Source organism: Amaranthus tricolor, chromosome 12 (assembly GCF_026212465.1).
Source record: "Amaranthus tricolor cultivar Red isolate AtriRed21 chromosome 12, ASM2621246v1, whole genome shotgun sequence".
Classification (NCBI taxonomy): domain Eukaryota; kingdom Viridiplantae; phylum Streptophyta; class Magnoliopsida; order Caryophyllales; family Amaranthaceae; genus Amaranthus; species Amaranthus tricolor.
The window spans coordinates 7,808,583-7,824,167 of record NC_080058.1 but is presented as its reverse complement, the minus strand read 5'-3'; the positions used below and the strand labels follow the sequence as shown (position 1 = coordinate 7,824,167).

The window sequence follows — 15,585 nt, the reverse complement described above, 5'->3', positions numbered from 1 at the left end:
TACATATATAATTAAGTTTTTTTTATCTTATTAGTAAATTTTTATTCCAATTTGAAAAACACATGTTCATATTAAATTTTGATAGATTCGTCTTAATATATATTTTTTAAATAAAATTATTTAAATTTTCAAAAACTCATAAATAAAATTACTTAATTTACATTGAAATCTACATAAAAAGTAAAAGTAGAGAACAAATGAATTGCCTCACACTTTTTTTACCCTTTTGAGATAGACCAATTATTGGGTACTTCGAGTATAGCAAATTTGGAATTACCTGGTATAATTATTAAAAAATTAATTAATTTCAAAGTCAAATGGTATCTTAACTATCTTTACTTAAAACACTGATTACTGGAGATTGAAACGACCCCAATTAACCTTCGACTGATTGATCTCCTCACAATCGAAAACATTGTAGAAATTGTCACTGCCCACGGAGTCACACTGGTAGAGATTTTTCAGAGAAATCATCATCAGTAAAAATGGCGGAAGTGGAAGTGATTCACTCATGGTCTGCTCCTCGATCACTCAGTACCAGTCTCATGTATGCTTTCGCTCAAGTAAGCACTTCATCTTCATTGCTAACCTTCTTTTCGTCTTTTCATTTCATCTTTGCATTTTCTTAATCAACTTTTTAGATTTTCAACCAATAATAATTTTGCATGTTGTATCATTTTGATCGTTGACCATTTTTTATATAAATTTAAATCTTTACCCGATAAATTTTGAAATGCTTGAATTATATGCTGTTTCACTTTCAATACATTTCATTTGAGGCTATAATTTTGTGATTTCTGAGCTTTATGAAGTATGAATGTGTGTTTATTGCTTAAAATGCTTAATTTCTTCCCACAAGGTCTACGGAGAAGAGGGGGATGTGAATTGATTTTGCTGTAGGGGGTGAGAATCAGTGATAGAGAAAGCCTTCAAGTAGAAGGCGGACTCATAATTCTCACAAAATGCTTAGGTTTCTATTGTGTCTTGTTGAATATATCAAGGCTCCACAAAATGCTGCTGCTCATCATGGTTTACAACTTATTTCACCAGAAGATATCACTTAGCTTCTTTGTATTCCGGTAGCCAAGTTTGTTATATAGTTTATTATTTCGTTTGTTATACAAGGGACACGTCATAGCTAGTTTGTTAGGGCCCTAGTTTGCTAGCCTTTCTTTTCTCTCTCTGCACATAGCAATTGTATATATACCCCTCTTTGTCTTTTGTGTAAACATAATAAGATACAGAATGCTTTCTTTCTTCTTCTTCATAATGTTTTCTCCATTGATGTGCTAAGCTCACCATTTCATCATGGTATCAGAGCAGGTGTTTCTGCTTCCCTAAAAACATTTTTCCACCATTTTCTTTTCCTTCTTTCTTTTCAAAATCTTTTTCTCCTGGTTATTCTCTGTCAAACGTTAGTTTTGCATTCAAGAAATGGCGAGTTCTGAGGTTGATCCAACTCAAAATCCAGCACGTATTTTCTACCTTCATCCTTCTGATCATGCCGGTATAAAACGGGTATCAACTTCTTTTGATGGATTAGGATATGCAGACTGGAAGAGATCCATGATTATAGGCTTAACTGCAAAAAATAAGTTGAGCTTTGTTGATGGTACTGCTGTAAAACCGTCCTCTAATTCCTCTGATTCAAAGTGTTGGGAGAGGTGCAATAACATGGTAATCGGATGGATCATCGCCTCTCTTGATAGAGTTCTTGCTAAAAGTGTTATGTACTATAACAATGCACATGAGATTTGGCGTGATTTAGAAGAGAGATTTGGCAAATCCTCTTCAGCACAACTGTATAGCTTGCAAGAGGAACTTGCAAACCTCACACAGACATCAAACATGACAGTAGCAGAATATTTCACACGCGTGAAATCACTTTGGGATGAGATAGATCATCTGGATCCTTTACCTATGTGCACCTGTAATGGTTGTTCTTGCACCCTCACTAAACGTATCTTGAAGAGTCAACAAGATCAAAGACTCATTCATTTCTTAATGAGGCTTAATGAGCAGTTTCAACAGGCACGCACTAACATCCTTATGATGAATGAGTTACCTACTGTGCAGGTTGCATATAGGATTTTGGTTTAGGAAGAAAGACACAAAGATATTTGCAAAGTCAATATAGCCAATACTGAGAATATGGCTTTTGTTGCTGACAAACGAAAACCTTATGAACATCACAGAATCAGTGAAGGCCAATACAACTACAAGAAGCCAAATGGACGAATCAAGAGGAGCAACAACTACTTCTGTGATCACTGTAAGATTCGAGGCCATTCCATTCAACGATGGTGCAAGATACATGGATATCCTGATTCCAAAGGAAGAAAAGTTGTTGCTAATGTTTTACATGAAGCTACTGATGTTGGTACAACTATTTGGAGGTACTAGACTTACTAATGAACAACTAAACAATCTAATGTTGTTGCTCAATAAGAAAGAGGCAACAACTACTGACCACAAAGAAGGTGTTAATGAAAATGATTCCAATATCATCACCTCTGGTAATCTTGCAGGTACTTTATGCCTTGCCTCTAAATCTATGTTATAGACTTGGATAATTGATAGTGGTGCCACAGATCATATGTGCAACACTCAATTTATTCACCAATGTTAGAGATGTGGAACGTAATGTGCATGAAGTTATCATTCCTGATGGCAGTAGCTTAAAGGTTACCAAGATTGGAGACATTCGTTTTAGTGAGAAAATCACTCTAAAAGATGTACTCTATGTTCCAAGCATACGCTATAATCTTTTCTCAGTGCACAAATTATGTTCTGACAATGCTATTTCACTCATCTTTTCACCTCTTGAATGTTGGTACCAGGACCTTTTCAAGAAAGAGGGCTTACCTCTTGGTAAGATGAAGTATGGACTATATTGCACAGAGGAAAAAAACCACTTTGAAGTTTCCAATAAAGTTGCTAAAGTACAAGACTACTCTACACCTAAAAATAGCCTACTTAGTCATAATACTACTCATGCTTTGATTAAAGAAATAAGGCTATTACACCTTAGGCATGGACATATATCATTTCATAGGCTAAAACTTATGTATCCTGCTCTTAAGATTTCTTGTGTTGAAGAATTCTTGATTTGTACTATATGTCCACTTGCACGCCAAAATAGGCTCTCATTTCCTCACAGTGAAATTAGAACAAAGTATCCTTTTGACTTGTTGCATATAGACTTGTGGGGACCTTATGGTAAACTTACACACAATGGTTATAATATGTTTCTTACAATAGTTGATGACTATACAAGATCTACATGGTTATATTTGTTGAAACATAAAGATGAATGTGCTACCGTTATATGCAATTTTTTTTCATACGTTGAAACTCAGTTTCGCACCAATGTTAAACAAGTGCGTACCGGTAATGCCAAAGAATTGTGTGAAGGTGCTTTATTGCAATTATATGATGCTAAAGGGATTCATCATCAACGTAGTTGTACTCAGACCCCTCAACAAAATGGGGTTGTTGAACGCAAGCACAAGCACCTACTTGAAACAGCTCGTGCTCTCTTATTTCAGTCCAATCTCCCTATTTCTTTTTGGGGAGAAACAGCTCAATGTGCCACATATCTTATTAATCGTATGCCTTTAAGTTCTTCGTGTAATATTTCTCCATATGAACGGTTGTACAATACAGCCCCTACCAATGATCATCTCAAAGCTTTTGGGTGTTTAAGTTTTATGTCCACTCTTCAACAAGGACGCAAAAAGTTTGACGCTCGCACTGACCCATGTGTTTTTATCGGATACCCCTTTGCTCAAAAAGCGTACAAGGTCTACAATATGAAAACAAAAATTTTTTTTCTGGCTAAGGATGTTATTTTTCATGAGCACATATTCCCTTATCATCTCCGTCCTACCCATATTCCTATTTCATTACCTTTTTACCTACCTTTTCCTACCTTTTTACCTACTGACATTGACTACTCCCATGACCCGTCCACATCTTCTTTTCCAATTTCCCCTAGTCCTCCTCCTTCTTCATCTACTCCTAATTCTTTCCCTCCTATATCTTCACCTCTCCAAGCTCCTGTCCTAATTGTTACTCCATTACGCCGCACCTCTAGGCCTCATAATCCACCATCTTACCTGCAACAATATGTTTGTAATATTGTAACTTCCTCTACCACATCTACTCCCTCATTCATTGAACCCAGAACCTACAATACAGTCATCAAAGATCCCTTGTGGATTCATGCCATGTAAAAGGAATTAGATGCTCTCAAGGCCAACAATACATGGGACCTTGTCCCTTTACCTACTGGAAGACATCCTATTGGATGTAAATGGTTCTACAAGGTTAAGTTTAAGGCTGATGGATCTTTGGAGCGATATAAAGCTCGCCTTGTTGCTAAGGGTCACACCCAAGAATATGGTGTTGATAATCAAGAGACTTTTTCTCCCGTTGTTCACATGACTACTATTCGCACTATCATCACTCTTCCCTCTCATCGTCATTGGCCTTTGTATCAACTTGATGTGAACAATGCATTTCTCCATGGTGATCTACATGAGGAAGTATATATGAAACCTCTGGAGGGCTTAACTGTTGATCCTTACTTAGTTTGTAAACTCAAAAGTTCCCTCTATGGACTAAAACAAGCGTCTCGCTAGTGGTTCGCTAAACTTCATCTTGAGTTAACTCATCAAGGTTTTTCTCAGTCCAAGAATGATTATTCTCTCTTCATCAAATGCACCCCTACTTCTATTACTATTGTTGCTGTCTATGTTGACGATATAATTCTCACCGGCGATGATATTGGTTGTATTCATAAATTAAAAGCTCATTTGCATAAGGTTTTCAGCATTAAGGATCTTGGAAAGCTTCATTATTTCCTTGGTCTTGAGGTGACCTATGTTCCAGAAGGAATTATAATCTCACGAAGAAAGCTTGCTTCTGACTTGATCAAAGAGTCTGGTTTCACACCCACTCACAAAGTCGCCACTCCCCTTCCTGTTCATCTTAAGCTACAAGCAAGCAATTCCCCACTTTATCAACAACCTACGCATTACCACAGTCTCATTGGGAAGTTAAACTTCCTTACTCATACTCGCCCCGACATTTCCTATGCTGTACAATCTCTAAGTCAATACATGCAACATCCTACGGACGATCACTATTCAGCTTTATTGCACACAGTTAACTACGTGGCTCATACTCTTCATCAAGGCATCTTATTACAAGGTTCCCCCAGTCTTCAAGACTTTGATTGGGGCGCCTGCGTTGATACGCGCCGTTTCGTTACTGGCTATGTGTCTAAGTCCTCATCTGAAGCTGAGTAGCGAGCCTTAGCCTCTACTGCCTTAGAAATAACTTGGATGGTTCGTCTTCTTGATGAGTTGGGTGTGTCTCATCTTCATCCTGTGACATTATTTTGTGATGATAAATCTACCTTGCAAATAGCTCATAATCCTGTCTTACATGAGCGTACGAAGCACATTGCTATTGATTGCCACTTTACTCGCGAGAAAGTTCTTGAAGGGCTCATTCAACTTGCTTACATTCCTACTCGATAACAACTTGCAGACATGTTTACTAAAACTCTTCCCTCTTCTGTTAGCCAGCCTATACTATGCAAATTTGGTTTGGTCAACACCACCCCAAGTTTGAGGGGGATGTTGAATATATCAAGGCTCCACAAAATGCTGCTGCTCATCATGGTTTACAACTTATTTCACCAGAAGATATCACTTAGCTTCTTTGTATTCCAGTAGCCAAGTTTGTTATATAGTTTATTATTTAGTTTGTTATACAAGGGACACGTCATAGCTAGTTTGTTAGGGCCCTAGTTTGCTAGCCTTTCTTTTCTCTCTCCGCACATAGCAATTGTATATATACCCCTCTTTGTCTTTTGTGTAAACACAATAAGATACAAAATGCTTTCTTTCTTCTTCTTCATAATGTTTTCTCCATTGATGTGCTTAGCTCACCCTTTCATCATGTCTAATATTGTTATTATTATTGTTATTGTTGTGGATTGTTTTGTAGCGGGATGATATTGAAGTGCTTGATGAACCACTTTATGGGAACTATCTTCAACAGACGGGCGTAAAGCGGCCTTACTTAGACGAGGTTCTATCGAAAATGGTTTGTATCGTAAAGAATGCATTAGTTGTAGCACCATTGATTTGGTTTTGATTGAAGTATGTCACTTTAATTTGATTTCTGGACCAAATAGAAGTAATTGATAATGAATGGAGGTTGTGGTAAATGAGATGCTTAGGGATCTTGTGGGGGAGAAGGGAGGGATGAGGGACTTGTTACCCATTATTCATCTTCCATGGGCTAACAATCTCTGTTAAGGCATTATTCTTGATTCAAGCATGCCTCAAATGAAAAATGAGTTCCATAACTAGTAATCTTCTACGTTCTTATGTATTGATTATTTTTATCATGTTAATTAGGAATGTGATGGTGAGAAGGTCGTCAAAGATGTTATCTACGGTTCAGGAAATAAGAAATATCGCTTTTGTAAGGTAATGCATCTCTTTTAGTCTTGTAAAGAATATGGTGATTACATCTTGATTGGAGAAACATGACATGGCTCTTTCACCCAAAGTTCATTAACGAATTTAACAATTTCGGTTCATCAAACTGAATGTAGAATTAAATTCTACTAATACATCAACAATTGCAGTTTTGCTTCGTGAATGGACTTGCCAATTCAAGGTTCTTAAATTGAACCACGATTTGCATTTTTTAATAAGTGGTATGTTTGTATCACAAATATTACTGAATTTTATTTTGACTATTATAGGTAACTCATTTGTGAAATAAAAAATTTGTTTATAAAACTAAATGTTTAGATTATTGGACATAAAAAGTATTCAAATTGTTTGTTATATGCTTATAAATGTGTTTATCATAGTATAAAAATGCAGTAACGGTTGCGATCTCAGTAACGGAACGTTGATGCGGTAATGGGATTGATGCGATTGTCATCCCGCCTAAATATTGGTCGAAACCATAAGATATCCCTTGATGCGGCCCAAAACGCAATTTTTTTACACCTTTACAACACGGGAAATATCGATTCGTTTGTTTTGAAAACCTTTATAATGCAGCCGGTGCGAGTTTTTACTCTGGTGTTTATTGTAAATTCTAAGTAAGCATTGTTTTTTTTTTCAATTTCAAGATGAATTACTTGTTCTTCCATAAACCTTAGCTTTGCAGTTTTATTTTTTTCCTTATTTAAGCTTGTAGTCACAAAGGCATATGTCTTTGTCTGTTGTCTATAAGCTTAGTTTAGGTTTTTTCTATCTCGAAAGAAGTTTGAATACCATTGGGAGTATGACTGTTAGGGTGATTGATTATGTAAATAAGATATTGGATGTTTAATTGCAGTTAATTGAGCTTGTAAAGCTCAAAGTTTCATCAATGAAGCATCATCCGATGCTCTCTTTGGTGCACCATATAAGTACGAAAAGAAAGTGAGTTTTGAGTGTTACGTAGCTTCTGTATAATGGAAAAATACTTGAACTCTTCATTATGAATAACCAACTGTGTGTTTAGTTTTAATCAGTGTAGCCGGGATCGCCACTTTGGCAAGCGAACTGCGATCTGGATCGTTCGACCCGAATCGCGGGTCAATTGCGATCTGGATCGCTAGGATACCCGATCTGAAACGCTATTTCGTTCGACCCAACCTCAACCCAACAACAAATCAAACTTCCAACATGACACGGGAAATGGAGAGAAGAAAGGAAGAAAAAGAAAATAAAAAGAGAAGAATGAAAGAAACAAAAAATAAATGAACAAACAAGCTTATATCAATGGTGTCAATGATGTAGAAAAAAGAGAAAAATAAAAGAACAAACAAGCCTTGGACAGTGGTACTGGAGGATGAAGAATGCCATTGATTTTTACAGCCAACAATACTGTGTATGAAGTATTAATCTTTGTTGATAGAGTTTTGCTTTTTACTAAATTTGCTTGGGCTTTTTTCTGAGCCCATTTCCCAAAAAAAAAAAAAGTTAACTACACTCATTAAAATCACGTGAGTGTTTAATGGGTGTTTATTACTTTATTTTCTTTTTAATTTCTTTTTTTTCTTAAACAAACTTTTCATTTTTCTTTTTATTTTTTCTTGTTCTATTGTTTTTTCTTTTCCTTTGTTTTAAATTTTAATTAAATGACCTGAAATCGTTTCTCGATCCCATATATAACGTTTCGCGACTCATAAATTCTCGACCCGAAATTTTCCATCTCGACCCAAATTTTAAAAGATGTAATTACATTCCCGATCTTGTTCCGCAACCCGGATTGTTCCTCGATCTTGGTAACAATGGTTTTAATAGTTAGTAGTGGTAATTAATTCGTTGAAGTGATAATGCAGAGAGTTAAGAGTGACTTGCTTTGATACCAAGCGACATTTGATATGGGGGGCCATATAAATGAGCATATGTTAGCTTGAGTAAAGTTCTATTTTCAAACCAATTGCAATGGTTTGTTTATATTCAATGACATCATTAAATTACACATAACAGATGAATTCTCCCGTTATTTCTTTGCTACCACATTTTTTTATGTTGTACAACAAATCTTTTGCTCATGTCATTCTCAAGATTAATGAATTAGAATTTTGATGAATGTTGGAGCACTAACTAGTAAGTATATATGATCTTACCTCATCCACAAGTTTTAACAACATGTAATAGTTGTACTTGTAGTCTAGTCTATTCTAGATGATAAGATTCTCCTAGTTTTCTTATTTAAATGATTGATTATATTTAGGACTATGTCATCCACCAAATAATAGTTTTCAGTTCTATATTCCTTTCGAAGTTTGTCACTAAATTAGGGCTCTTTTTTATTAAATAGCCCAAATCTGATTGCAGCACATGTCTAAACAACGATTACCCAAATTGCCAGAAGATTTGATGAAGAATGGAAAGCACTTCATATTGATACGAAACCCAATAGATGTTCTGGTGAGCACTTGTTCTTGTATCTTAATTACTTAATATTCCTTCCTAAGCAGTTCAATTGGAAAAGTGATCGCCCTGTGATGCAATTATTTTAATTATAAATACACGTCCTCATTATTTGTTGTGTTAACTTTTTGTATGCTTAATTGCTAGGCATCCTTCGATAAAGTTGTGCCCCCAACATTTTTGGAGCTCGGTTTAGCTGCTCTTGTTACCATATACAATGAGCTTAGTGATCAAGGGAATCCGCCGGCTATCATTGATGCAGGAGAACTTCAACGAGATCCAGAGGTGATTTTCAAATTTGATCAAAATGTTAATTAGATATTTTCATAGTGTGATGTGGTGCAATAAGTTTAAGAAAGCGCGCCTAAGCTATGAGGTGTGGATGGTCAATGGGCTGGGTGCTTTAATAGGGCTAGGTGAGGTGATTACTATGGGTAAGCGTCTTATAGTGTCTAAGATGATGGCATGGGTGATTGAATGTGGGTGCCTTTTGGTCGTAACCCCAGACCACGTGATGTTGGCTCATGTAATTTGCTTTTGTTTATTATTTTTATTTATTGTTTTCAATAATGTTATCCTCTCTTTTATTTCTTTATCTCTTGTTTCTTAATTATTTACCCTTTTTGTTTTTTTTGTGAGAGTTTGATGTGAACTTTTATTTAACTGGAAGTGCACGATTTACATCTAGCTAACGGGTCGAATACGAGGAAGCTCAAATTGATACCTTGTTCCAACTTCCAATTATTACCTGATGAAGAATAAAATGTAGGAGGGAGTAATGTCTTAAATTATTAGAAGATTCAGTTAATTGGATTTTAAGTATATAGCTAAGACATCGGATGTTGGGAATGACCCTATTCTAGTGTGGATATCAATTGTTTTCAATACTTATGGAAAAAGGACTCTTAAGTTGATTAAATGGATTTTATTAATCTCAAGCTTCTATTTATTGATTAATTATCTTTTTGGGCCTTATTAATTGAATCTTCAAACTTTCCTTGTATTTGTTGAATTAATATGAATTTAACCTAAATATAACTTAACCCTAAAGTATTGCTTATCTCAAACTTCCGTTATATTGACTAGGTTAATAAAGTTGTTTTTCAAGGTTCATTTAGCTCAGTTCTAATCATAAATCCTTAGTTTTATAAATATTTCATGTCAATTTTCACTCCACACTAAAATTGGGATCAATGTCTCTACCTTAGATATAAAATTACTCACTAGACATAGCAAATAACACTAATTATTCAATTGACTTATACTATTAAGCATGATTGTAAAGATATAAACTACTAAACTAAGAAACATAAATCAGGAAAATAAATTATGCTTAGAAATTTACTTGAAATTCTTGGCAAATGTGCTTATATTATCAATAAAAATGACTACAATACTAATTACAACAACTAAAATTTGGAAACTTAGAACTAAATGAAAACCAGGAATGGAAAAATGTGGCTAAAAGAGGTCCCTTAGACCCTAAACCTAAATCCTGTATATATAGAGGGAGGTTACTTGGGAAAAATTCTCCAATAACCCTAAATAGGACATAGGAAATAACAAAAATAATTAACGAAATTAAACATAAAACTACTTAAACGTATATTTGACGAGCAAACACGTCTAAAAACAAGGCGGTGAGTCGTTGTCAAGTAAGCAACGACTTATTGCTTATCTTGACTGCAGAAGCTTAGCGGCAACAAGCTGCTTTTGGCCTTCTGAAAAGAGGCGACTCGTCATTTGCCCACTGACTTGATTCTTTGTTCTTTTTTGAGCGACAAGTCATGGCTTTAGTATTGGAGCTTGGTAGCGACCACCTGCATGGGCTATGCTTTTGTGCTTGCTTCTTCTTTGCTTGTTAGGGATCTTTGACCATTTCTCGAAGCCTTCACCCTCTTATAAGTTATAACTCTATGGACTTATCGATTGATCACCTCAAAACACAACAAATTAAAAATAAGATTTTTAGGTAAATTTACAAGATATATCACAAAACTATGCAAAATGGATCAAATACGACACCCAAAAGGAGTATAAATGCCATAAATAAGTGCAATTAATTGCACTTATCTGATTTTTTTTAGGACACCTCACACCCAAAAAATAGTGCCTTCTAGGACCCTTAACTTCTTAGGGTGCTTTGCACCTTTGAAACTAAGAAGTTGCTTATATTGCGTGTTTTTTTAATTAATAGACCAAGCTCTGGTATTGTTAGGAGATCAAAAGACATCTTCTAATTGATTACATGACTGCACTTCTCTAATTCTGTCATTTTTTTTTTTGCTTTTGGTATAAATGTTAATGGATTTTCCATAAACACATTTCAAGTTTCTTTGCCTCATGGACCGAGGTGAAGGAATTGTAATGTATCTTTGCACTTCTAATGTTACATGGAGGAAATCAAGATGCTGAAATTGTTTGTTTGGTGCCTATTGTTTGATTTATAACTGAGTTAGCTGTTTTTTTTTTTTAAAAGAAAAAAGGATGAATCCTTTCATGGTAAACTTTAACATCATATTTTGGTCTCTTTGGGTGGAACAAAATTTACCCTTTAACATGGTGTTTTTGATGATTGATTTTAATCAAGAGTGTGCAGCATGTGAAAAATCTTTAGGATCAACAGTGTATTCTGTATTTGGTAGAAATGTTACCTGCTGTGTTATGTGCATTTTTTCTTCATCTTGTGCGGTTCTTTTGAACTGTAGTACTAGTCATACAGCTGATGTAATAAAATCTTGTCAATCCGTTCATTCCTGCGTTATATATCAGAAATAATTTTTTTTTATTGACCAAAAAGTGCTACTTTGATATTTCTCTGCAGATAGCTTTACGTGGTCTCTGTGAAGACTTGAATATTCCTTTTCAGCCTACCATGCTGAAGTAAGACACATGAACTTTGCTGGTCCTTTGTTCATACTGTTAAAACATTGTATACTGGATAATTTATCAATTTCTAAATTCTAATGCATGCATTTCAGTTTATTATTTGAATGATTTCGCGACAGATCATCTTTTTGTTTTTTGCTCCTGCGTATGGTGATTTTATGGAAAAATGAAAGAGGAAAAGGTGAGTTGGTAGATGAGGGTCCCAAACTTTAGAGAAAAAGTTGCTAGAATGTTAATTGTTAACATTTTTGGTTAACATTTAGTTGGAACTGGACGGAGGGAGTATAATTATAAATCTCAAATCTCAGGGTAATTGTTAAAAGTTTTCTCACATGTATATGGTGTTCTTGATGTCCATTCTCGACAGGGTCAAGGATTTACTAATCTTTGGTTTGAATTATAATAGAATATAGTAAAATTACTCATTAAGTCATGTTCGGTTTGGACTATAATAGAATATAGTAAAATGACATTTTCAATCATGTGCACTTCTTATTTAAGTGAAATTGCGGAGTGTCAATCAAAATTAACTTCTTTGTAATCACAAGGGTAAAATTACGTATATCCAATGCCCCAAAATTTTCCTACGTGACATCTTAGATGGGAGCCACTTAATGATATTGGGGGTGAGAAAATGTTGTATATAGAATGTATAATGATAACTCATTTGTCAATATTGTCATGCTGTTCGGTCTTGTGTGGCAAATTGTAGGTAGTGGATACATAGTAATTTTTCAAGCAAATACTTCTTGTTTTCATGATATAAGATACCTTTTGCTTTCCACGGTTGGACTTTATTAGTTTATCTCTCAATATAATTTGATTAAATATATAATTTTTAAAATAATTGTACAAGTATTCTTCAACATAAACCTAACAATGTATTTTCCTTAATTTCTAGCAATGCATTTTTAAGAGAGGTTAAGACTAATTTCAGTTTCAAAGGAATTTGAGCTCTCCATTTTTCGGAAAGGAATTAGTGATTATGGACTATATTTGAAGGTTCAGAGTGATAGCAAATTTTATGAAAATAACGACAAATCAGTAGTATAAAATAGCATTCATAGTTTGAATTTTCGATATGTGGTATGAAGGTATGAATCCTTGTTGTTTTAAAAGGGGCATAACTGAGGTGGATGCTCAATGTTCTGTGTGATACTGTGCTGTGAAGTAGTAGCGATAAAAATGCTGAAAGAAAGAAGGTAGGTTATAGTTTAATCGTGACTTAGTTATTTCATTTGTCAGTTGTATTAAATAAAGCTCGAATAATTCAGTTGAATCGAACTTTCATCTAGCTTGGGCCCTAAGTTTTTTTCTTTTTTTTTTTGTATTTTTCTTTACTAAGGGTCTTTATTTGACTTTCAACTTCAAACTTTTGTTAATTACATTTGTAGAGCACGATTAAAAGAGTTTTGTTAATTACATTTGTGGATTTATGTTCATATGTCTTTTGAATTTACCTAAAGCTTCCTCTTTTAGATGGGAAGCTGGTCCGAAACTTATAGATGGCGTATGGGCTCCATGGTGGTATGACAGTGTTCACAAGTCAACTGGCTTTAAAACAGAACGTGGATATCCAAAGGTTTGATTTTCTTAATCTTTGATCTTCTTTAAAGCAATGGAACTTATCTTATTGGCTTTTTTTGGTAACCTTCATGAAAGATGTGTTAGAGAATTCTAACACATGCTTGTGTGACTCAAGGCTTCAAATTCCTTTCTTCTAAGGGTCCTGTATAATAAGAATCATGAACCAACTCTTCCTTGACCACATTAACTTTTTATGAACCTTTACTAGTTATCTTAAGGAATCAAGATATTTACCCTGATCCTTCCTTTTGTATATGGATGACAACTCCCTTAGTGTAATTTATTATATATCTTTGTCACCAATCAAAAAAAGAAAGAAAATGATAACCTATGGGCATTTCATATCACCCGAATTCATAATTTGAAGTGCATGTCATAAGGTTTGTACTTAAGCTCTGAAAAGTTGCATGATTATGTTTAAGTTAACGAGGCAAGCATTTTACTTCCAAATTTTTGTTATCTGTGTTTCTATAAGTTGTTTTCAATTTTGTTGTTTGGAGGTAAAGTAAGATACATTTCTAGCTTGGCATTACATATAGTCTGTTGATGTCTTGCATTTTAAGTATTTCTATAGAAATTTTTTTATTTCGTGATCGCAAATAGGATAATTAAGGTAGTTTTAGAATAAAATGTTGAATACACATGGAAGACGATGTTTATTTTAAATTTTTTGCTTTATTATTTTTTGGTTTACCACTCTTTTTGGTCTTTCCATTAAGTTATTCTAATATTTAGTTTGCTTTTTGTGTATATCAGACATTTCCTCCTTTACTTTATGACTTACTAGAACAATGTCTACCCTTCTACAACTTTCTCAAGCGTCGTCTTAAGAGATCATTTTCCATTCTGAGCTCACCCTTGCCCCCACCCAGTCTTCCTGTTCCCGAGAATGAGAAGCTGCTTGCATGGGTTGGTGATGAGTTGCTACCTCGTGATAGTGCAAAGGTGTATCCTTGCTTTCTTGATATATTTTGTTATTTTCACCTTTTACAGAAACATTATTCATTTTGTTTTTGAAAGTAATATTTGCCTTACATCTTTCATTATTTTCATTGAATATAAAGAGGTGTACAATGATAGATTTAGGAAATAAGATATTTACGAAATAAAAAATTTTCTAAGATAAAATTTACAAATATACAATGAATATAACAATATCTTGCAATATTGTTATATACCATTACATCCACGCAGTTGAAGTAGGATGTTCACCGACGCTGAAGTCTTGAGAAAGTATAAGTGGAAGGTCTTTTGTGAAAATGTTTGCATTTTGGTATCTAAACGCGACATGAAGTACTTTGACTTGACCCATACGACTTTCTTTGAACAAAATGTATATCATTCTCAATATGTTTGGTGTGTTGATGTTGCACTAGGTTGCCATACAAGTAGAGCTCCGATGTTTTAAAATATACCAAGGCTGCTTTAGGGATAGGACAATGAAGTATAAGGAGTAAATTACTTAACCTAGTCACCGCTCGATACTCAGCTTTTGCGCTATAACACGAGAGTGTGGCTTGTCACTTAGATGTCCAAGAAATAAGATTATTGCCTAACAAAACACAATAACCTGAAGTAGATCATCGAGTGTCATCAGTATAGGAGAGAAGTGTAGAAGTAAATGACCGATAGAGTTAGAGACTATGGTAAAGAGTACCACAATTATATCTAAGAATACGGCGAATAGCTTGCATGTGAGAGTCCTTGGGATTTTGCAAAAAGGTAGTACTGCATAAGATAGATATATTTGGTTGGGTGGAAGTGAGGTATCGTAAAGCACCAACAAGATTACGATATAGGGTAGGATCCTCAAAAGGAGTGGATGAGAAGGCACTGAGCTTGGGCTTGGTGTAAACTGTAGTAGGGCAGGATTTTTAATAAGACATCCCTATATGACTAAGAAGTTCCTTGGCCTATTTTGCTTTTGATAAAAGAGGCTAAAAATATGATTGACAACAATTTCAAGAAAATAACTTAGAGTGCCCAAGTCTTTTATTTGTTGTCACGAGTACAGTGAATAAACTCAATCTTAGCAACAAAATCTACAAGTCTTTGATACCAAGCCTTAGGAGCAATGTGTAAAGAGATTTGTTGAGACGACACACATGATTGGATATTTTGGGTTCTTAAAACCGAAGGGTTTATA

At 34.7% G+C, this 15,585-nt stretch overlaps 1 protein-coding gene across 1 annotated transcript in view; it reads left to right on the top strand.

Moving 5' to 3' along the window:
- Window positions 1–328: 328 nt before the first annotated feature.
- The window catches only part of LOC130828144 (branched-chain-amino-acid aminotransferase-like protein 1), a 25,808-nt gene continuing 10,551 nt past the window's right edge, over window positions 329–15,585 (top strand). Inside the window, exons 1-8 of the mRNA XM_057693959.1 lie at window positions 329–563; window positions 6,019–6,117; window positions 6,435–6,506; window positions 8,868–8,960; window positions 9,111–9,248; window positions 11,788–11,846; window positions 13,332–13,434; window positions 14,196–14,384. Coding sequence (XP_057549942.1) covers window positions 486–563; window positions 6,019–6,117; window positions 6,435–6,506; window positions 8,868–8,960; window positions 9,111–9,248; window positions 11,788–11,846; window positions 13,332–13,434; window positions 14,196–14,384 — 831 coding nt within the window. The 5' untranslated portion in view covers window positions 329–485. The remainder of the gene's footprint in view (window positions 564–6,018; window positions 6,118–6,434; window positions 6,507–8,867; window positions 8,961–9,110; window positions 9,249–11,787; window positions 11,847–13,331; window positions 13,435–14,195; window positions 14,385–15,585) is intronic.